The sequence below is a fragment of the Nicotiana tomentosiformis genome, chromosome 2, assembly GCF_000390325.3.
Source record: "Nicotiana tomentosiformis chromosome 2, ASM39032v3, whole genome shotgun sequence".
In the NCBI taxonomy this organism is placed as follows: Eukaryota; Viridiplantae; Streptophyta; class Magnoliopsida; order Solanales; family Solanaceae; genus Nicotiana; species Nicotiana tomentosiformis.
Genome location: NC_090813.1, coordinates 54,512,842 through 54,537,288, shown reverse-complemented (window position 1 = coordinate 54,537,288; position 24,447 = coordinate 54,512,842). Strand labels below are relative to the sequence as shown.

Genomic DNA, 24,447 nt, shown 5'->3' with positions numbered 1-24,447 from the left:
TCCCTTAATATCGTTCCTGCATGCAACTCTCTTCTCTCAATTGAAGTTCAGAGCCAAAATTTCATAAGATCCTGCATGCAACTCTCTTCTCTCAATTGAAGTTCAGAGCCAAAATTTCATAAGCAAAATTTCGCTCCCTCAATATCATTCCTGCCCAGCCCATGCCCAGCCCACAATAATTCTCTGCGTATACTTTGTCCAACTTAATCTCTTCTCCTTTCTCATCTTCTCTACAGCGAACCGGCGTACTGGTATGTTTTCGATTTTGCTTTTATGCATTTTTCTTTTTGTATATCTCTAATCGTGATCAATGCTGTATTTGTCATCAACTATGTATGAAATGTCCAAAATAATGATTATAACTTGATTCGCTGAGGAATAAGGTGCAGATTTTTGTGAGAAAGTTATTGAGAACCTTCTGGTATTGAAATGTGTTTGTGGTTCAATCAATATATTGATTATGTAAGGACATTTCAGAAAAATAGTCCTAAGAATTTGTAAGCTAACTGTGTTTAGGAATTTTAGTTAACTGTGCTTCTATTAAAGATGCATCTAATTAGGTCCTGGATTTTAGTTTTTTAGTTTAAATATTAAGGACATTTCAGAAAAATAGTCCTACGAATTTGTAAGCTAATTTTAGTTAATTGTGCTTCTATTAAAGATATATCTAATTAGGTCCTGGATTTTAGTTTTTTAGTTGAAATATTAAGAACATTTTAGAAAAATAGTCCTAAGAATTTGTAAGCTAATTTTAGTTAATTGTGCTTCTATTAAAGATGCATCTAATTAGGTCCTAGATTTTAGTTTTTAAGTTTAAATATTAAAAATATTTCAAAAAAATAGTCCTAAGAATTTGTAAGCTAAGTTTAGTTAATTATGCTTCTATTAAAGATGCATCTAATTAGGTCCTGAATTTTAGTTTTTTAGTTTAAATATTAAGGACATTTTAGAAAAATAGTCCTAAGAATTTGTAAACTAATTTTAGTTTATTGTTCTTCTATTAAAGATGCATCTAATTAGGTCATGGATTTTAGTTTTTTAGTTTAAATATTAAGGACATTTCAGAAAAATAGTCCTAAGAATTTGTAAGCTAATTTTAGTTTATTGTTCTTCTATTAAAGATGCATCTACTTAGGTCCTGAATTTTAGTTTTGTAGTTTAATTATTAAGGACATTTCAGAAAAATAGTCCTAAGAATTTATAAGCTAATTTTAGTTTACTGTTCTTCTATTAAAGATGGATCTACTTAGGTCCTGGATTTTAGTTTTGTAGTTTAAATATTAAGGACATTTCAGAAAAATAGTCCTAATATTTACGTTCTATTTCCTTCTTTGTAGTGTGCTAATGGAAGAAGATCGTGTTTTCGAGTTTGATGATTGGCGTAATTCGATGAGCTACTGGAAAGGAGATTTTCAGTATAAGGAAAAAATAAAAAGTTTCTTGTCGAACACGCAATGGAAGAAGTTGAGGGATGGTGTTTTCAGAAACTTTTTTCGATTACAAGGTGTGAAGTTCTGTGGTAGACTTATTCATTATGTGTTGCTTTCAGAAATTATAAGCAATGACTCGCATTCAATGACATTCAAGGTTTTTGATCATGAAGTGAAGTTTACACGTGAAGCGTTCCAGATAATTACTCGGTTGAAATGTTCTTCTTTAGTGGACTTCAAAGTTTTACGTGAAAGAGAGAATAGGCTTTCGAAAGTCTACTTCCCTTGAAAGGATAGAATCGAGTTAGGTGATTTGTGGCATTTTATTACTAGTTACCCATATGGTACAACTGCATCATTTTTAGGCAGCCATGATGATGCGGTGAAGTTGGCAACAATTTATTTTGTTGAATCTGTGTTGATGGGGAAGCGCAAGAATCGGAATGTGTCTGAGCGGGTAATGAAAATCGTAGATGACGATGAACTCTGCTCTTCTTTCAATTGGGGCTCCTTTGTTATGAAAAGTTACTAAAATCATTGAAGAGCTGCTTGAAGCCCAAACAAAATACTTCACACAATGAGAATGAGAATGAGAAAGAGAAAGAGAAAGATAAAGAGAAGGACAGTTATACTGTACTTGGCTTCCCTTTCGCCTTCTGTGTTTGGATTATGGAAGTATCCCCAATTTTTCAGGAAAAACAATTTGTGAACTTCAGAGAATGTGGGTTTCCCCGTATGCTATGTTATTCAGATATGAAATCTCCACATTATGACACCCTATGTAAAAAGTACTTCCATAATGAAAAAGTAAGTTAACGAGATTACTAGCTATTTTTTTGTTTATGTGTTTTAATTCTAAATACTTATATTTTTTTTCTTATATAATAGTTGTATCAGTTGCTCGAGATGGTACCATTTCTTTCTTCTGAAGTAGATGCAGAGCCCACTAGTGTGCATGTGCCATTGTCTCAAGATCAAAGTTCAATGCCTTCAACACAATTTGATGAAGTCTTGCTTAAGGAAATTGTTAACGTAGGTTTTCTGTCTTTGAATACCATTAGTTTTTTATTTGCTTATTTTTGCTTAAGAGATTTTTTGTTTTTATGGTTTTTGATTCAGAGATTATCGGAGAAGTTCAAAAAGGATATGGAGGTAGAATGTACTAGAATACATCAAAAAATAGCTTTATCAGAAAAAAGGATTCAAAATGACATCAAGGTAATATTCTTAATTTGTGTGCTTGCAACTCTAAGTTAAGGGCACCATGTCCTTAATTTTTGAGCTTGTAACTCTCAGTTTAGGACTTCCTATTGTTAACTTTTAAACTTGTAACTCTAAGTTCAGGACTACATGTCCTTAACTTTTTAACTTGTAACTCTAAGTTCAGAACTACATGTCCTTATTTTTTGAACTTGGAACTCTAAGTTAAGGACTACATGTCCTTAATTTCTGTGCTTGTAACTCTAAGTTAAGGACCAAGTGTCCTTAATTTATGAGCTTGTAACTTGAAGTTTAGGACTACCTGTCTTTAACTTTTTAACTTGTAACTCTAAGTTCAGGACTACATGTCCTTAATTTCTGTGCTTGTAACTCTAAGTTAAGGACCAAGTGTCCTTAATTTGTGAGCTTGTAACTTGAAGTTTAGGACTACCTGTCCTTTACTTCTTAACTTGTAACTCTAAGTTCAGGACTACATGTTCTTAACTTTTTAACTTGTAGCTCTAAGTTCAGGACTACATGTCCTTAACTTTTTAGCTTGTAACTCTAAGTTCAGGACTACCTGTCCTTAACTTTATAACTTGTAACTCTAAGTTCAGGACTACATGTCCTTATTTTTTTAACTTGGAACTCTAAGTTCATGACTACCTATCCTTAATTTTTGTGCTTGTAACTTGAAGTTTAGGACTATTTGTCCTTAATGTTTTAACTTGTAACTCTAAGTTCAGGACTACATGTCCTTAATTTCTGTACTTGTAACTCTAAGTTAAGGACCAAGTATCCTTAATTTGTGAGCTTGTAACTTGAAGTTTAGGACTACCTGTCCTTAACTTTTTAACTTGTAACTCTAAGTTCAGGACTACATGTCCTTAACTTTTTAACTTGTAGCTCTAAGTTCAGGACTACATGTCCTTAACTTTTTAACTTGTAACTCTAAGTTCAGGACTACCTGTCCTTAACTTTTTAACTTGTAGCTCTAAGTTCAGGACTACATGTCCTTAACTTTTTAACTTGTAACTCTAAGTTCAGGAGTACCTGTCCTTAACTTTTTAACTTGTAACTCTAAATTCAGGACTACATGTCCTTGACTTTATAACTTATAACTCTAAGTTCAGGACTACACGTACTTATTTTTTTAAGTTGGAACTCTAAGTTTAGGACTACCTATCCTTAATTTCTGTGCTTGTAACTTAAAGTTTAGGACTATTTGTCATTAGCTTTTTAACTTGTAACTCTAAGTTCAGGACTACATGTCCTTAATTTCTGTTCTTGTAACTCTAAGTTAAGGAACACTTGTCCTTAATTTGTGAGCTTGTACCTCTATGTTAAGGACCAATATCCGTAACTTATAAGCAGCTAACATTCTGATTTTTATTTTAAATACTATCTCACAGGCTTTAAAGAAAAACCTAGGATCAAAGATTGATACTTTATTGAAGCTTCTTGACAAACCTCATGAAAGGACCATACTGAGAGAACCTAGTGTTCCAATTAGCAAAGATGCAGTTGATGATCAATGTGATGATATAGATGTGCATGTAGAAGATTATTATGAAAGCGATTATAGAGATGCTCATCTAGAAGATGAAACTGATATTGGCATCGAAATTGGAAAATGTTAGATACAGTTTTTGAATTTGTTATCATTGAAATTTATATTCAATAGCATAATACATATAAACTTTTTTGTGATTACAAATGTGTGTAGAATCTTTTGATGGAGTGCAAGTTCAAGATGGAATGTCAAAACCAAGAAAATCCAAAAGAGACAAGTGTAATAGACATAATTTGTAAATCTAGAGTGCAATCTCAGGATTTAGAAAATCCATTGGGAACAAGTATAAGTGAGATTGTATGCAAATGTATTGAAAAAATATATGATCTATCTACACTTCTCTCACTTAAAGAGAAATTTGGAAATCAAAATGATGCCAATCAAGGTTAGATGGAATTTTCATAACATGTTGAATGTTAGTTTTAGTAAACTATTAGTAACAAGTATTAATTGTAAATGTTACATAATCTTTTGAAACTGCAAGGAAAGAAGATGGAGTGGACTATCAAGATGATGAAATTTCAAAAGAGAGAAGTGGAGGACAATCTCAAGACATAGAAAATACCCAAGGAACAAGCATAAGTGAAATTGTTTGCAAATGTATAGAAGGAACATATGATATCTCTATATCTCTCTCTCTCTCTCTCTCTCTCTCTCTCTCTCTCTCTCTCTCTCTATCTCTACACCTCTCTCTCTTACAGACAATATTGGAAGCCAAACAAATGCTAGTCAAGATAATGATTTAACTGGCATGATCTTGACAGTTGCAAAAGTTTAGACGGAGTTTTTTTCATCTTATACATGTTTGTTTTAATCAAAGATTAGTAACAAGTACTAATTATGTTAGCTCTTGTAAATATTTTGCAGAATCTTGTGAACTTGCAATCGAAGAACATGGAGAACAGTTGCAAGATAAAGAAAATGCAATCAATATGTCAGCTCCATTGTCTGTTAAAGAAATACAAGAAGGCAACATGGCCAACACAGGTATTAATTGTGTCCTTAATATTGTATTCATAATTCAAATTGTCAAGACATTTCAAAAATTATGTCCTTAGTTTTTGTCTCTTCATTTGACAATTTGTCATAGAATTGACGATTTGCAGCAAACTAATGTATATGTAGTGTTGCTTGCAGAGCAAAACAAAAATGAAGCTGTTAACCAATATACTAGGAAAAGGAAGAGAGATAGTATTGGTTTTGATGGTCCATCATTTGTTATTCTTACTCCTACTCCTCCGACTACACAAGATGGAGTGGACTATCAAGATGATGAAATTTCAAAAGAGAGAAGTGGAGGACAATCTCAAGACATAGAAAGTACCCAAGGAACAAGCATAAGTGAAATTGTTTGCAAATGTATAGAAGGAACATATGATATCTCTATACCTCTCTCTCTCTTACAGACAATATTGGAAGCCAAAATAATGCTAGTCAAGATAATGATTTAACTGGCATGATCTTGACAGTTGCAAAAGGTTAGACGGAGTTTTTTTTTCATCTTATACATGTTTGTTTTAATCAAAGATTAGTAACAAGTACTAATTGTGTTAGCTCCTGTATATATTTTACAGAATCTTGTGAACTTGCAATCGAAGAACATGGAGAACAGTTGCAAGATAAAGAAAATGCAAGCAATATGTCAACACCATTGTCTGTTAAAGAAATACAAGAAGGCAGCATGGCCAACACCGGTATTGATTGTGTTCTTAATATTGTATTCATAATTCAAATTGTCAGGACATTTCAAAAATTATATCCTTAGTTTTTGTCTCTTCATTTGACAATTCATAGAATTGATGACTTGCAGCAAACTAATGTATATGTAGTGTTGCTTGTAGAAAAAAACAAAAATGAAGCCGTTAACCAATATACTAGGAAAAGGAAGAGAGATAGTATTGGTTTTGTTGGTTCATCATTTGCTATTCTTACTCCTACTCCTCCGACTACACAAGTGAGCATTGATGAGGGTTTGTCTATGGAGGTTGAAGGAAATGTTGAAGAAGAGCTTGGTCGAGGGAAAAGGAATAAAAAGCTTAGTTGGCAATTGAAATCTCCTTTTGAACAGAAAAGAAAAAGAGGAACATCGATGGCGCACAATGAAAATACTCCTAAGTATACAGGCTGGATAAAATCAAAATATACTCGTATGTATTTTTCATTATGCCAAAGATGATGAAAACTTATTGAAGAAATTCATTAGGTGGTTGGGCAAGGAGAAAAGGAAAGGTCGCAAAAAAGTGTAAGTCCCTAAATGTATTCATTATTTCTTAATTGCTTACATTTGTGTCTTGAACTTGTAATTTTAAATTCAGGACTAAGTGTATTGAGCTTCCAACTCTAACTTCATGACTAAATGTCCTAAATTTTTGAGCTTGTAACTCTAAGTTAATGATTACGTGTCCTTAACTTTTGAGATTATAAGTCTAAGTTCAGGACTAAGTGTCCTTAACTTTTTAACTTGTAACTGTAAGTTAAGGACTACCTGTCCTTAATTTTTGAATTTGCAACTCTAACTTCAGGACCAAGTGTCCTTAATTTTTGAACTTCCACTCTAAGTTCAAGACCAATTGTCCTTAACTTATGAGCTTTTTACTCTAAGTTCAGGACTTTAATTTATGAGCTTGTAAGTCTAAGTTCAGGACCAAGTGTCCTTAATTTTTGAACTTGTAACTGTAAGTTAAGGACTACCTGTCCTTAATTTTTGAATTTGCAACTCTAACTTCAGGACCAAGTGTCCTTAATTTTTGAACTTCCACTCTAAGTTCAAGACCAATTGTCCTTAACTTATGAGCTTGTTACTCTAAGTTCAGGACCGATTGTCCTTAACTTACGAGCTTGTTACTCTAAGTTCATGACTAATTGTCCTTTAATTTATGAGCTAGTAAGTCTAAGTTCAGGACTAAGTGTCCTTAACTTTTGAACTTGTAACTATAAGTTAAGGACATTCTGTCCTTAATTTTTGAATTTGCAACTCTAACTTCAGGACTAAGTGTCCTTAATTTTTTCACTTCCACTCTAAGTTTAGGATCAATTGTCCTTAACTTATGAGCTTGTTACTCTAAGTTCAGGACTTTAATTTATGAGCTTGTAAGTCCAAGTTCAGGACCAAGTGTCCTTAACTTTTGAACTTGTAACTGTAAGTTAAGGACTACCTGTCCTTAAATTTTGAATTTGCAACTCTAACTTCATGACCAAGTGTCCTAAACTTATGACCTTGTTACTGTAAGTTCAGGACCAAGTGTCCTTAATTAGGAATTGAGGACTAACTTATAAACTTTCTAACTTTGATATTTTCAAAATTTTCAGGGGACAAACTGATATATATGCTGAGGATAATGGTATGAGAAAGAATCCATATAAATTGTACCATCAAAAAATCAGTAGAAAAATGTTCTTCCTTGAGCTTGCAGATAGTAGCTTTGTACTTGATGATAAGGTTTGATAATTCACAAGGCATTTGTTTTCTTTCTTCTTAATTTATTATTTTTTAATTATTTATGACTGATGGATTTTTTTTCTTTTTTTGCCTTTTTATGAAGCATATTGATATTGCCCTGTATTATTTGAGAAAGAAGGAATGCTACCACCCTTGCGACCATCCTTTTCGTTGCACAACTACAAATATACTTTTTGATAACTATATGCTAATTATGTATAAGGATTTCAATGAAGATGCTTCAGATTTATTTTGGTGTGATGATAATCAGTTGGTTCTCACACCATATGTGTGGGGTGACAATCGTAGATGTGGAATTGCTTGGACAGAGGTTGACAAAATCTTTTTTCCATGTCGGCTTCCTTCAGAAGATAATGATGTTGTGACACATTTTCTTTTGGGGGTATTGGACTTGAATGAGAGAAAGATTGATGTGTACGATTCCATATATAGTGAGCCATATGAGCAAGGAATGAAACACATTGAAATGTATGCACGCATGATCCCCCACTTGCTAAAGTTCTCACAGTTTGAGAAAAATCACAAGTCTTTTGGAAATGCATTCAACAAATTTGATATTCAGTGGCAAAGATCACCACACCAAACTGGATCGTACGTGTTGTCATTTGCTATATAATTTATATGTACTTTAGATTTATTTTATTAAAGATATTATTTAATTGACTCCATATTTTTCTTAGGACTGATTATGGTGCATTCCTAATCAAGTATGTGGAGTTGTTAATGATGGAAAATGATGTGGAGAAATTCCAACCTGAGGACATATCAAACTTCAGAAAAGAACTTGCAGCAAATCTTTGGGCACATGGAGAGTGAAAAAGAAATTCTGGTTATGATACACCACCAGAAAATGTCGGCGACGACTATGATAGTGAAAATGAAACTTCCTGCCCAAAGGAGCTGTAGTGTAGTTGTAAAGAAAGTCAGCTGTAGTGAAATTGGTATAAAATTGCTGTAAAGAATCCATATGAATTCTGAAATATCCTGTAAATTGTCACAAGGCACTTTATTTTGTTTCCATAGCATAATTTTTTGGTCACAGCTATGCTAAATTACAGTTTCAGCAGTAATATGAAGGCATCATGTTATTAATTTCTTTCTTACTGTTAACTATTGATTTGTCCATTTTTTTTACAGTTTTAAATGGCCAATCTTTGATTAAATTGTCTTGAAGTTTTTAGAAATTCAAAGCAACACACATTGATTGTTGTAGAACTTCAGAATCTGTTAACTATATCCTTATTTGTTGAAGGATGAAAATAATATTCAAGACATATTTTTTTAAATGTGCTAAACTTATGGAATATAGACAATAAACTGAGATTTCCAGAAGTTAAGGACATTTTAGAAATTTATATCCTATATATTAGATTCATACTTCAAATGTTCAAGACGTTTCAAAAAATTATGTCCTGAAGTCTACTTGTACCAATCTCATTTTTAAAATAAGATGTAGCAAGCTGTGTTTAGCAAGCTGCAGATGTCAAGTTTTATAACTACTGATTTGTCCATTTTAAATTGCTAGTTTTTTATTAAATCTGTAGAGATATAGCAAAAGATACATTGATTATTGTAGAACTTCAGGACATTATGTTCATAAACATCCTGATTTATTGAAGGATGAAAATAATATTCAGGACATATTTTTCTAAAATGTCCTGAACTTCTGAAAATCTAGATAATAATCTGAGATTTCCAGAAGTTAAGGACATTTTAGAAATTTATGTCCTTAATATTAGATTCATACTTGAAATTTTCAGGACTTGTAAAAGATTATGTCCTTAAGTTTTACTTGTACCAATCTCATTTTAAAAATAAAGATGTAGCAAGTTGCATGCGTCAAATTATATAAAGAAAATGACTTTCTTGTTTACTTACGGAAAGAATAAAATCCTATAAACAATAATTGGTTCGACAAAGGTAAATTGAACTCCCAGAAAAAGAAAAAGAAACAAAGAGCACGTAAGTGTAAAGAAACTTTGAAAATTCAGGACATCTTTTATATAACCATCTGCTAATGTTTACTTGCTTAAATAAAACAATCTAAATGAATCCAATTTATAGCAAAAACTTAAAAGAGTAGATAAACATAAGTGGATATATCTATTATTCTCTATGCTTCCTTGAAAATGGATGGACTGCCGAAGAATATATACAAGATGTTCTATTATGACCAATTCTTCTGCAACGACCACATTTGAATGTTATTTTTGATGATTCGGTAGCTGGAATATGCCTTTTCTTCTGCCTTCTACCTGGCGGGACTTTGAAATCTGGAGGTTTAATAATTTATGACTTAACACTCTCTGGTACAATCCAAGAATCCGTATGTCCTACAGGATGTATTTGTCTTTCATATGTTTTCAGCCAAGATTCCTTTAAGTACTAGTCCGAGCAGAAATTGGACTTCTTGATGTTTCTCTTCTCGATAGTTTCAATTGCATGTATACATGGTAATTCATCAAATTAAAACTGAAAACAATCACATGTTCTTTTGTTTAAGTCCACCAAGAAAGTAATTCCTTCTTCCTCAACTCTAGAACGCCATGAATCAACAGGGAAGACCTTTAAAGTTGAAAAACTATAAGTTAGTACATTATGTTAAATTATCATTAAAATAATAAGCTAAAGTAAGAACATAATACTTACATTTAAAGTAAAAGCTAAATCTATCTTTTTCTTCAATTCCTCTTCTACCCAACAAGAAACGTCATAAAAAGTTCCTTCTGCTTCATTTCTTCTTTCGTAAAACCAACGTTGTAGCTTCACTTGGATGAAATCCATCATTCTTAATATAGGCAACTCCCTTGCTTCTAATAGCACAGAATTCATTGACTCAACTATGTTTGTTGTGAGCATGTCATATCTTTGTCGTGGACTACAAGAACGTGCCCACCTTTCCAGTGGTTCTTCCATTAAGTAGTCAAAAATCTTCTTATCAACTTTTGCTATATCTGATATGTATAGATCAAATTCTTTGCGCCTGTATACTCTTGCAGCACTTTGGAAAAGTTTTATGACCTCACTTTTCACTTTCTTTCGCTTTAGGTCCTGCTCTAAATGATAGATACAAATCCCATGGTGGCTTTCAGGATATACCTTTGCAATTCCATGTGCAATAGATTGATGCTTGCCCGATAAAAAAATTAAATTGTCATGGCTCCCAATTGCATTGCGAAGGTCACTAAAGTACCACTCAGAGGAATTGTTATTTTCAGATTCTGTAATTCCAAAGGCTAGTGAGAATATTTGGTTATTTGCATCCTTTCAAACTGAAATCATTAAAACACCACGATATTTTGACTTCAAAAAAGTTGCATCAACAACAATCACTGGTCTACAATGATTCCAACCAGCTATTGATGATCCATATGCATAAAACATATAAAAAAACCTGAAAATACAGTTTAACAGAAGGTTAAAAATACAGGACACTAAATCCTTAACATTTACACTGCACACATCAAAGTTAAGGACATCTTGTCCTTAATATTTTGACTGCACATATCAAAGTTAAGGACACAATGTCCTTAACATTTTCAGTGCACACATCAAGATTAAGGAGAAGTTGTCCTTAACTTTTAGAATGCACACATCAAAGTTAAGGACACCATGTCCTTAACTTTTACAATGCACACATCAAAGTTAAGGACACCATGTCCTTAACATTTTCACTCCACGCATCAAAGTTAAGGACACCACGTCCTTAACATTTTCACTGCACACATCAAAGTTAAGGACACCATCTCGTTAATTTTTTCACTGCACACATCAAAGTTAAGGACAACATGTCCTTAATATTTTCACTGCACACAGCAAAGTTAAGGACACAATGTCCTTAACTTTTTCACTGCACACATCAAAGTTAAGGACACCATGTCCTTAACTTTTACAATGCACACATCAAAGTTAAGGACACCATGTCCTTAGGTTTATCACTACACATATCCAAGTTAAGGACGCCATGTCCTTAATATTTTCACTGCACACATCAAAGTTAAGTACTCCATGTCCTTAAATATTTTCACTACACACATCAAAGTTAAGGACACCATGTCCTTAACTTTTATAATGCACACATCAAAGTTAAGGACACTATGTCCTTAACATTTTCACTGCACACATCAAAGTTAAGGACACCATGTCCTTAACATTTTTACTGCACACATCAAAGTTAAGGACACCATGTCCTTAACTTTTTCATTGCACACATCCAAGTTAAAGACACCATGTCCTTAGCTTTTTCACTGCACATATCAGAGTTAAGGACACCATGTCCTTAACATTTTCATTGCACATATCCAAGTTAAGGACACCATGTGCTAAAGTTTATAAAATAGACTAATAAACTCTTTTTGATTGTTTACCTGTTGTTGTCATCTATCTTTATGTTAGTGTATGTTCCCGGATTTTTACTTTTTATCATATACAAGTATGAAGACAATAATTCATAATTCTCTTCAGGAGTTCCTCTTATTAAAGCTGAAGCACGTTGAATAGCACGCCATGCCTTGTGATAACCAATGTCTAGTCCATGCAATTTTTGCATTTCTGCCATGACAAAGGCTGGTGTAACTTCAAACCTTGGGTCTCGAAGATTGTCGATAATGTAACCACTAATCAACTTTGAAGTTGCATGCCTTTGATCAGCTTTCATAGTGTTAACTGAGCAGTCATGATTTTTCTCAATCTTTACTATCTTGAATAGTGTTGAATATTTAATTCTGAAAGCACGCACGCACACACACACCACCCACACCTATCATCATTGCATTTCAAAAAATATCTTGTTGAGCTTGATCTAACAACCTTTAATTCAAAATGTCCTTTAATTGCTATATTGGAAAAACAATTAATTATACTCTTCTTTTTGTCAAATATTGATCCCATTTTTATTTTATCCAACGAAGCATTTTCTCTTAATATCGTAGTTGGGGATTCTTTTTGTTTCGAATTTGAGCTTTGTCTAGTTAGTTGAGTAAATATTTTTTTCAACAACTTCTTCTATTAGCGGTGCACTCTCTAAGACTTGAATACCCAAAGCTTGTTCGTTGTCAATCTCTATAATGCTTTGTCCTTCTACTTGAATAAAATCAAATGTTTGAAGCACCTCTTTAGTTATTGGTTGAGCTTCAACCACATCTATTTCCATTATCTGTTGGCATTTGTCTTGATTGTCTTGTTGAGTTTCTGTATTGACATGTTCAAAGGTGCTTGTAGAATCAAAAACTCTTTCCGAAATATCAACAATAAAACAACAACCCTTGAAGAGTGAATGACTTTTTAGTAACTCTATACATGTGTGAAGATCTAAATCTTTGGATTCAAGCATTCCCTTGCTTGTTCCCAGATTGATATCAAACCATATCATTGCTTCAAACTTGTCTCTATCCAATTCAATAACTTCAAAGACCTGGTTAATGAAATCTTCAAATCGAATTGCCTCAGGTACTAGAACAAGCTTTGTTTGATGATCAAGATACTTATAGTCTGCAGTCCATCTACCATTAAAAGCAACTATAATACATATTGTATCCATCCTGCAAGTCAAGAAAATGGGAAATTCAGGACATATTTATACAACAATCGTGAAGTTAAGGACAAGATGTCCTAAACTTTATCAATACAAGTTGCAAAACACAAGACACTATGTCCTTAATATTTAGAACAACAGTCATGAAGTTAAGGATATCATGTCCTAAACTTTATCAATACAAGTTGCAAATACAAGATACTATGTCCTTAATATTTACACAGTAGTCATGAAGTTAAGGACATCATGTCCTAAACTTTATTAGTATAAGTTGCAAAAACAGGACACTATGTCCTTAATTTTTACACAGTAGTCATGAAGTTAAGGACATCATGTCCTAAACTTTATCAGTACAAGTTGCAAAAATAGGACACTATGTCCTTAACTTTGATGTGTGCAGTCAAAATGTTAAGGACATTGTGTCCTTAACTTGGATGTGTGCATTGTAAAAGTTAAGGACATGATGTCCTTAACTTTGATGTGTGCATTGTAAAAGTTAAGGATAAGTTGTCCTTAACTTTGATGTGTGCAGTGTAAATTTTAAGGACAAGTTGTCCTTAACTTTGATGTGTGTAGTGTAAATGTTAAGGACAAGCTATCCTTAACTTTGATGTGTGCAGTGAAAATGTTAAGTACATGGTGTCCTTCACTTTGATGTGTGCAGTGAAAATGTTAAGGACATAATGTTCTTAATATTTAGAACAACAGTCATGAAGTTAAGGACATTGTGTCCTTAACTTTATTAATACAATTTGCAAATACAGGACACTATGTCCTTAATATTTAGAACAACAGTCATGAAGTTAAGGACATCGTGTCCTTAACTTTATTAATACAAGTTGCAAAATACAGGACACTTTATCTTTAATATTTTTTAGAACAACAGTCATGTTAAGGACACCAAATCCTTAACATTATGTCCTCAATATTTACAGAACAATCACAGAGTTAAGGACGCGATGTCCTTAATGTTATCAATACAGAAAAGAAAAAAAAATCAAATTCCTAGCATCTTATTCTTCAGTAACGAAATAAAAATCCACACAAACACACAAAAGCATATAGAGATATATGAAACTTTAGAACTTACTGTAATTTTATGGTGAATTTTGAACGAGAAAGTTGAATTCTGAACTTAGACAAAAAGTTTGAAATCAGAAGAGAAGCTTCTATAATTTTGGACGATCACAACAATTCTCTGCACGTAAGTTTGCACGTAAGTTTGAGCTGCTGCTGATCGTGAATAAGGAGCGTATGTATCAGTGAAATCCTATATAGCAGAAGGGTATTTTCGTTCGGGCGGGTAAAAATTTATTAAAGAAGTAGCTAAAGACTGAATACATTTAAAACAATGGCTTAAAAGTAAATACATGTGTTATTACTGGCTATCTGTGCACATCCCCCCCAAAATCGAGATTACAAGAAGGTGCGATACTTTTTATCTACACTTTTTTCTGACATCCTAAGGGCTTGTTCTAGTTATGTACCACTCAATTCCCTTCAATTTGTTGGCATAAATAAAGTTTAATAGAAAGGCAAAGACGGTTGAAACTTAGGGGTCGTTGAATAAGGTATATTAATAATATTGAGATTAGTATTGTTGGGATTAGTTACGTTAGAATTAGTTATTTTGAGATTATTTCTTATCGACTATTTGGTTTGGTGTATTAAAGGTTTTGAAAGGATAGTTCTATCTTTATACATTCTTATTCATGTATTAAATATCATGGTATTGCTAATGTCATGGTTTGCTATGTATGAGAATAATATCGAATAAAATGTATAACTAATACTTGTCTTAGTTAATACATAGGTTAAAAAACACTACCAATAAGAGATTAATAATACCAAAATTAATATATATATTATTTTTCCTAATATATCCTACCAAACGATCCCTTATGGTGTTAAATATGTCATAATATTTGTGTGACTATAAAACTTTTGAAACTTGTAGCATTAAATAAGCTAACATTTGTGTGAGTATAAAAGCTTCAATTTAAGGAAATATAAGAATGCGTCAATATTTTTGAGACGGACTAATAAGAAAATAGTGCCAATATTCTTAAAACGGAGGGAGTACCATAAAGGATGGTGATGCCGTAGTAAATATTACCCAAAATGAGACTTCTCATCAAGAATTTAGATTAGTCGGACACCAAAGCATATACTTGACACCGAGTGCAAACTAAAAAAAATTGTTGAGTTATGTGGACCATAATAGTAAATTCTTCATTATTAATATTAGCTAATGTTATTTTACGTGGGATCAAATTTGAATAAAAATATGTGTACTTGTTATAAATAATATTGAGAGGGAATGTTCATGTATTATGAAATTACTTGGGAGTAAATTATGGTCAAGTGGCATGACCTTCAACAAGTGGCAAGGCTTTTCAACAAATGTCTGACTTTCAACAAGTGGCAAAGCTTTTTCAACAAATGTCAAAGACTTTCAACAAGTGTCAAGACTTTGAACAAGTGACCAAATCCTTTCATGCAAAAGTGCCTATAAATAGGCCCAAACACTTGAAGAATATAATCAAGAAAAGTTTATTAATTATCTCCCTCTAAATTCATCTTGTTTTACTTTATTTTCTATTATTTCATAACACGTTATCGGTACGAGTCTCTAATTTCCAGGTGCATGATGATAATAAGACGTTGGGTTCAAGTCCTAATGTATTATGACTTCACACACCTTTATATGGGCAAGACATTGAGTTTGTGTCACAATACATCATATTGATAATATTGTAATAATGATTGAGGCAAAATAATGTGCTTTTGATGAAAAGCCTTCAAGCTCGTTACTTTGAATATGCTCTATTTCATGAAGCTCATCCCACTTGATTTGCTCCATTCTATGAAAAGAATGTGGTATCGGTGCATTATAAGTCTAAATGAAGATAAGTGATTGACGAATGAACGTGGGCGTGCCAACGACCAAAATAATAATATTCATCATTATCGTAATTGTAAAAAGGAGAATAATAAGGGTTCTCAAAATAATCCTTCAAAGGTGAAGGAAATATGTATCAATGTGGTATGTTAATACGAGACACGTCCACATGATTATAGTTCATCCCTTGAAAATGTGACTTGTGATACGCATTGTAAATGCAGACTCATTCCTGAAAGTGAATGTGAAAATATATATGTGATACAAATTATACAGAAAAATGTGCTTGGGCATGGTTGAATAAATACTACAATTCACCTCTAAAGGGGTCTGAGAGAAAGAAAGATAATGAATATACTATGTAATTACATGAATATATCAGTGGTCGCGTACATGTGGTACGCCAAAATATTTTGTCATGCCTTATAAAAAAATTATTAAATGCAAAATTAAAGCAAAATAATTTTACTTATGATGATTTTGACTATGACAATTATTATGACAAGATTTTCTTTGTAAAGGAGATATTCACAATATGGATGGTGTGATAAAAGATCATGCAGTACAAAATAATTAAGAACTTCGAAAGAGCGAATTTATTACTACCCAGATGAATAAAATTATTCATGGCATTGGTATTGTAGTAAGTCTCAAAAGAACCTTTTGAGTTTCAATTATATTAGCTAAAGTAGTTGGCATATTGAGACTATAAATAAAAGGAAGATTAAATATCTTCATATTACTATAATCATACCAGGTAAATATGAAAGGTTACCCGATTTTTCTTCTATTTGTACTACACAAGTATAAGCATGATAATGGAATCGCATGCCACAAGTAAACTAGAGGTTTATTGAAATAAATATTAGTTGGCATGACTGGCGGGCCATCCTAATTTAATTATGATGCGCAAATGATTGAGAATTCACATTGTCATATATTGAAGAAATAGAAGATTCTTCAAGAATTCTCTTGTGCTTCTTATTCTCATGATATACTAGCTAAGGTTGGGACTGAATCCCTTGATTTCTGGAACGAATAAAAGGTGATATGTATGGGTCTAGTCACTTGCCATATGGACCGTTTACTATTATATGATTTTAATAGATGCGTCTATTATGGTCACATATGCGTTTGTTATAAACTTGCAGTTTGGCTTTTGCAAGATTGCTTGCTCAAATTATTAGAGCAGAGTTCCAGAATGTAAATTATGATAATTTATCTTGATAATGCTGGTTTAAATCCAAATTGGTTTAGCAGAAGTTGTATGCCTCCAATTATAGCTAAAAAATTGGTCATGAGAACAAAACTTTCACGACCCAAAACCCACTATAGGTCGTGATAACACCCAATGTTGCTGTTAGGCAAGCCAACAGTGAGCTAACAACTTAGTTATTCATTTTATTATTTTTGAAATCATGAATCTTGATAGGTGGAGACATAAATGCGTTAAAGTCGTAGATTAATACAATTTAAATATTATACGAGTAAAAGTGTATCGAGGTTAAACAAACCATAAACAAATTCTAGAATCATCCCAAACCCGGTGTCACAAGTGCATGAGCATTTACTAAGGAGTACAATAAGAATACAATATCTGTCCGGAATGTAAATAAGACATGATAAGGTAAATAGTACGATGGAGACTCTGTGGGCTGCGGTACGTAGCCTGGAATGAAGCTCACCATAATGTCTCCTCAGCAGCTGCGCCTACGTGCTAAGATGACCACCAATTGAGCCTGCCAGATTCTGCATATTTAGTGCAGAAGCGCAGTATTAGTACGTAGATCAACGCGTACCCAGTAAGTATCTAGCCTAACCCTGGAGAAGTAGTGACGAGGGGTGGACATAGACACTTACTAGAGGTCCAATAAAGCAATATGATAAATCATAAGTAGATATGAAGCACAACATCAATAATGGGGTAAAACTGTAAGTTACATAACCTTCCAAAAAATTCTTTTAAAGATATAAATTTCTGAGTCTCATATTCTATCTCAATAGCTCAGATGTATCAAGTGCAAGTATCAAACATATAAGGAATACCATATAAAATGCCAAGCATCAGTGGAAGGATAATCTCATGAATATTTGGATGGCTAGCGATATAACGCACGATTATGACGAGGTCGTACGACCCGATCCAGAATAATATGCACACTGCCGAAGGCCGAGTGGCATGAACCATAGATGCATCTATTATACTGCCGAGGCGTTCATCCTGCTCCACAAGGAAGGAAGAAACTTATCAAATTACGAGTCACATGCTTACAACACAGATACAAGTGCATAGTAGTGAATACATCCCTTTACGTTTATCACATATCTTGGCAACAACTCAAGGTGATAAAGCTTGGCCTAATATAAATATGTTTCTAAATCAATTTCAATTAATTCCAATTAATTAAGCTAGAAAAATAAGTCCAAACAATTAAAATATTACATGATAAAGTCCTAAGTCTACCCGGACATAAACATGCTTCAAACGCCCCCTGCTAGAGCCGCTAGAGGCCGGGGTCGGGGTAGAGGAAGACTACGCGGTACAGCCAGAGCACCCGCGCGAGCTGCGACAGAGGAGCCCCCAGCAGCTCCAGCTGGAGGGCAGGCACGGGAGGTTCCTATTGCTGCACTAGCCCTCTAAGAGACTCTAGCCCAGTTCAAGAGCATGTTCACCACCTTAGCTCAGGCTGGATTGATTCCATTAGCTCCCGCCACATCTCAGGCCGGGGGAAGGGCACAGACTCCCACATCCCGTACTCCTGAGCAGAGGGTCCAGGTTAATCAGGCCCCAGAGTTCATTCCTATGCTGCCGGTAACTCCGGTTCAGCATGAGACTAGGACAGCCGCTTTTGAGGCGGGGTAGCTCAGACTTGAGAGGTACAAGAAGTACCACCCACCTACTTTCAATGGATTGGCTACAGACGATGCTCGAGGTTTTCTGAAAGAGTGTTATCGTATTCTCCGTACTATGGGCAGCGGAGACGAGTGGGGTTTCTTTTACCACTTTCTAGCTTAGAGGTGCAGCCTATCATTGGTGGCGTGCTTATGGGTTGAGTAGTTTGTATGAGGCAGTTTCACTTACATGGACTCAGTTCTCGGACATGGTTTTGAGAGAGTAGGTCCCTCAGAGCCTCAGGGACTCATGGCACGCAGAGTTTGAGGAGCTACGCCAGGGTGCTATGACTATGTTAGAGTATGCAGTCCGCTTCAGTGATTTGGCCCGCCATGCACTGGCCTTGGTTGCCACAATTCGAGAGAGGGTTTGATGGTTTATTGAGGAACTCCACCCCAGTATCTGAATTAGTATGGCCAGAGAGTTAGAGATGTATATCCCTTATCAGCAGGTTGTGAGTATTGCTTGGAGATTGGAGGGAATGCTTGCCCGGGACCGAGAGGAGAGAGAGGACAAGAGGTCTCGAGAGACTGGTTCTTATTCTGGAGAGAGAGGCCAAGAGGCCAAGAGGCCAAGAGGTCTTTGAGCGACCAGTCCAGCAGACCTGGCCTGAGTCAGTCGCAGTAGCCACACAAACTCTTCATCACCTCGTGCGTACGTAGAACCCACAACTAGTAACACACAATAATTACATCACCTAGAGGGTAGTTTCCCTCTCACAAGGTTAGACAGGAGACTTACCTCGCTCCAAAGTTTCATAACCGGCTCCAACGCCTCTCTAACACTTCAAACCAATGCCCATCGACCGAACCTAGTCAAACAAGGTGCAAATCAATCAACATATACTCCAATGCATATAATTTAATAATTTATAATAATTCTCAATTTTGCTCGAAAAGTCAACAAAGTCATCCCTCGGGCCCACGTGCTCGGATTCCAAAAATTCTTGAAGATAATCACTACCCATAGCACCATGAACTCAAATATATAGTTTATTCCTAATTCCATGTTCAATTTCGTGGTCAAAATCCAAAAAATACTAAATTCTAAGTTTTCCTCCGAATCCCATAATTTTTCACAAATTTCATGTTTAAATTCATATATATAAACCATGTATTAAACTCACAATTTGTAGGAATATCTTACCTCGAGATTGATGATGAAAATAGCTCATCCAAATCCCCCCAAAAATCATCCAAGCAAGAGAGGAATGAGTGAAATGAGCAAAAATCCCGATTTAAAACAATTTTGCCTAGGCTCGTCCTTCATCGCGTTCGTGTTCAAGCCCACGAGTTCGCGATGGCAACTTGCCCCCAGCCTAGAAATCCTCCTTCGCGTTCGCGGTTGTCCTTTCACGTTCGCGAAGGGAACACTACAAGCCCAACAACTCACCGCGTTCGCGACTACCTTGTCGCATTCACGTAGGTAAAGTCCTGGATAAGTAGGGATTCTGACTGCTTATTAGCACCTTTTAGCTTTTGTCTTAGTCCGAAAGTATTGAATTATGTCCTCGAAACTAATGAAATTGTACAAATTGCAGGAATGCTGGAAGGTTGGTCTCCCGAGATGAAATCCGACTCAAAAAAGAGTGTTCCGAAGCACAAGGCAATAAAAGATGCAGAAGCACAAATGTGCGGTCCGCAGAAGAAATTGCGGACCGCCGAATTCCATCTACGACCACAAACCAAGAAGAAATACCCAATAGGACTATCAGCAATGTGCGGACCGTGCATGAATTGTGCGGCCGCCGAACTGGGCTTAAGAGTCAAAGATTAGAGAGTATGCAAAAAGACCAAGTCCAAGAGCCTCTATGAAGTGCGTACGACACAATAATTGTGTGGCTGCAGAAGATTGCCTCGCGGCCGCAATCCTGAAATGTGCGGCCATAGAAGATTACGTCGCAGCCGTAGTCCAGAAATATGTGGCCGCAGAACTCACCTTCCTACCAACTGAAGAAATCTGCGGACCACACATGGAATTGTGCGGTTGCAGAACCTCTTGTGGGGTATTTTTGTCCGCAATTTCTAGCCCTGTATAAATAGACGAGTTTTACAAAATTAGGTCAAGTTTGATCATACACAGCTGCTGTAGCCCTTTTTCTTTTCTGTTTTAGGAAGTTTTAGCTTATTTGAGTATTTTAATGTCAGATTTCATCATTTTAATCTTCCATTATGAGTTTAATTAGCTCTTTATCATTATTTTCTTCAAATTCCATTATGATTAGCTAGATTTTTACTAGGGTAGTGACCCAACCCTAGTGTGTAAACCTTTTGGGTGATTAAATTTATGCTTGTTTATGATTGAGTGTTGATTATTTAGCTTAGTTCATGCTTCAATTTTAGAATTAATGGTTGCAAACATTGATTCATGTCTATTTGACTTAGTCTCTACTTAAGAAAGATGGACCTAGTCTAGGCTAACTTAGCTAACAAGGAATCGGGTTAATTGAGAGATTGATTAACCTAATTAAAGTGTTCAAACTAGAGATAGTGAGAACCCGACTTGAGCTCTTATCAACTGTTTTGGTTGATACCCATTTGGACTTGAGAATGCCAAATTGGGCAAAATCTCTCTCTGACTGAGAGGTATTGAGTGGGTAACGTGGAGTTGAGAGCTATAATACACCCCAAATCAACAAAATAAGTATAAACATCTTTATCCCATTAGGCAAACACCTAGGTTATGGTCACAATCCTTGGCATTTAATCCAATTGGAAAAACCTCAAAAATATTTAACTATAATCTATTTTCTTTAGCTTGCATTCATTAGAGTAACAATAGAAGTTATAAAAAAAAACCTTGTTGTGGAAGTGCAATCTTAGATAACCCATTTGCTTGCTTCAAATATATACTCCTAACACCCCTCATAACTCCCTGTGAAAATCGACCACCACTCTTGTTGGGTACTATTATTGCATACGATCGTATCGTATCTCCTATAGAGGTGTGTTGTGGACGTCATCAATTTTTGGCGTGGTTGCCGGAGATTTAAAATGGTGTTAGCTATATATTTGGAATATCTTCTTTTCCTTCCGTGTTACTAACTTGTTTGAGAAATCGTAGGTACAACCATGGCGAATAATAAGCTCGGAAATTTACCTTTGGGGGATGTGGACGTCGAGGATGACCAAGTTGATGAGGTTCCTCTTAAACCTCAAGCCAATAGAAGAGGCCGAGTGCCTCATGACAATGTCCCCGCTCCACCCCCACCTCCACCATGAGCGGCTCCACACTGGATATTACCCAATGAAGGATATGCAAGTGCAATAGTCCCTCCCCGTATTAGGGCGAGCAACTTTCAAGTCACCAATGTGATGCTCACTTTTCTTGAGCAACGGGGTTTCTTCACCGATGCTCCAACTCAAAATGCGTACAAATATTTGAAGGGTTTTGTGGACACTAGTTGGGGGAGTAAACAAACAAATGTCTCAGAGGATGCATTGAGGCTAAGGCTTTTTCCCTTCTCTTTATGAGGGAAAGCTTTAGATTGGTTGGAACGATTGTCAAACCATTCCATTCACACTTGGGATGAGTTGGCGGAAAAGTTTATTTCTAAGTTCTTCTCTCCGGGAGCACATGGATATACTTCGGGATGAGATTTTGGCATTCAAGCAAGAGCCAAATGAACCACTACACGAGATATGAGAATGCTATAGAAAACTGGTTAAGGAATGTCCCAACAACGATATGACGGAGAATATGATTCAACAAACTTTCTATTGTGGGATTAACACAACCAACCAATGTGTAGTGAATCAACTTTCCGGTGGGAATTTCATGACTACACCTTATGCGGAGGCGTGTGAGATTTTGGATGAGATGGCAAAAACGTCATCGGCTTGGCAATCCCGGGCCAATGTTCCACAAGGTGACCCAAACATGATTCACCTTCACAAAGAATTGCAAGAACATGGGCAAGCCATTGCCGATTTGACAACCACCATGACGCAATCACGCAACTAGCAAAGGCCCAACTAAATCAAGTGCAAAATCCCAAGAAAGTCAATTCCATGGAGGGAGTGAACATGATGGTGAACAAGAGGAGGACTAAAGGTCCACAAGTGCAAATTGAGTGGAGAATTATATGCAAGAATATAATGGTTTTGATCAAGATGATTCTTATAATGAACAAAAAGAGGAAGTGCAATATGTGAACAACTTTCATGGGCAAAGAAATAACTTCGCAATATGTGAACAACTTTCAAGAGCAAAGAAATAACTTCCAAGTCCCAAACCAACAACAATGGCGACCTCAAAACAATCAAGGCATTGGAATTCTAACAACCAAGGAAATTGAAGTGGTGGCAACAATAAAGGAAATTTGCATAACAACAACACTCAAGGAAATTGGAGTGGAAATAGTCAAAGAATTTGTGTGTGTGTGTGGGGGGGGGGGGAGGGTAATGTAAAGCCCCGTAAATTTTCGTAGTTGATTCGGGATATTTATATAAGATTAAGAGGGTAATACCATCAATCTCGGAGTTCGTGCGGACCCACACTAGGGGATAGTGGTGATCGTAACATGGTAATGTATGTATAGTTCAAGTTGAGGTGGTTGGGAGTGTCAAAATATCAAAAGAAAGTAAAAATATTAGGCTTGAAAAGTTGGTTGAAATTGGCAAAAACAGTGCATTTAGGCCCTAACGCGCGCTCAACGCACGAAAGGAAAACAGGGTTACAAAGAACAAACCAGCACATTTAGTTTGTAACGCGCGCTCAATGTGAGGTCCTCTACAATATAAATAAACATGATCGGGGAGAGAGAAAAACAAAAGGATTTCAAGGCTAGGGCATTTCTCTCCATCTCCCATCCAACCAAGGCTTTCAATACACATTTAAGATGAGTTTTTAAGAGTGTTTTTATGATGATTCCACTTCTCAGTCACTAGTTACAACAAGGTTTTGTATTGGTTTCCATAGGAGTTTTTCAAAATCTCAAGAACACCCCAAACGTTGACTTTCAAGATTTGACCTTCAACAGGTAATCTTTCACGCTTAAACTTACATGCTTGGATTGTTAGAGAATATATGAGTAAGAAATAAGTATTAACACTTATTGGATGGTGCTTGGAAGCCATAAATACTTAAACTAGATTATTGGGTGTTGCAGATATTTTGTAATGTGTTAATTAGTAAAATTTGATAGATGTTAGTTCATTGGTGATTTTGATGGTGCTAAGAAGGTAGTAAGTGGTCAAATGATGTTGTAGTATCTCTTGTTGGTGGGAAGGAGAGATTGTTGGATGAAGAAACACCATTACTGGAGGTAGTTGAATGCTATGCACTCTAGGTGCTTGATGAAATGCCAAAATGACCAAAACCCTGGAAATTTTACTAATATTGGTCCAATTGAATTATATTGATGTATATTGAAGTTGTAAGAGTAGTGGAAGGTTTTAGTATCACTAAAGAGCTCCATCAAGGTATGTTGGCTAAACTACTCTCTTAGAATTGAA

At 35.1% G+C, this 24,447-nt stretch overlaps 1 protein-coding gene and 1 long non-coding RNA gene across 2 annotated transcripts; one reads left to right on the top strand and one right to left on the bottom strand.

Moving 5' to 3' along the window:
- The first annotated feature begins 2,127 nt into the window (after nt 1–2,127).
- LOC138904650 (uncharacterized) lies at nt 2,128–4,389 on the top strand. The gene is made up of 3 exons (XR_011413458.1): nt 2,128–2,237; nt 2,319–2,648; nt 4,357–4,389. It is a non-coding gene; the product is annotated as an uncharacterized lncRNA (long non-coding RNA).
- Nucleotides 4,390–10,930: 6,541 nt separating this feature from the next.
- Nucleotides 10,931–12,320, bottom strand: LOC117277890 (uncharacterized). Its single transcript, XM_033657303.2, has 2 exons — nt 12,031–12,320; nt 10,931–11,057 (listed from the first exon to the last, which is right to left on the bottom strand). Exons 1-2 carry the CDS (start codon nt 12,318–12,320, stop codon nt 10,931–10,933), a joined length of 417 nt encoding a protein of 138 aa, XP_033513194.2.
- Between the last annotated feature and the right edge of the window lie 12,127 nt (nt 12,321–24,447).

Excerpts from the sequence above, each read along its gene's own strand:
- LOC117277890 (XM_033657303.2), bottom strand. The coding sequence starts at position 12,320 with ATGAAAGCTGATCAAAGGCATGCAACTTCAAAGTTGATTAGTGGTTAC. Across the intron at positions 11,058-12,030 it reads AAGATAGATGACAACAACAG|GTTTTTTTATATGTTTTATG; the intron begins GTAAACAATCAA and ends CTGTATTTTCAG.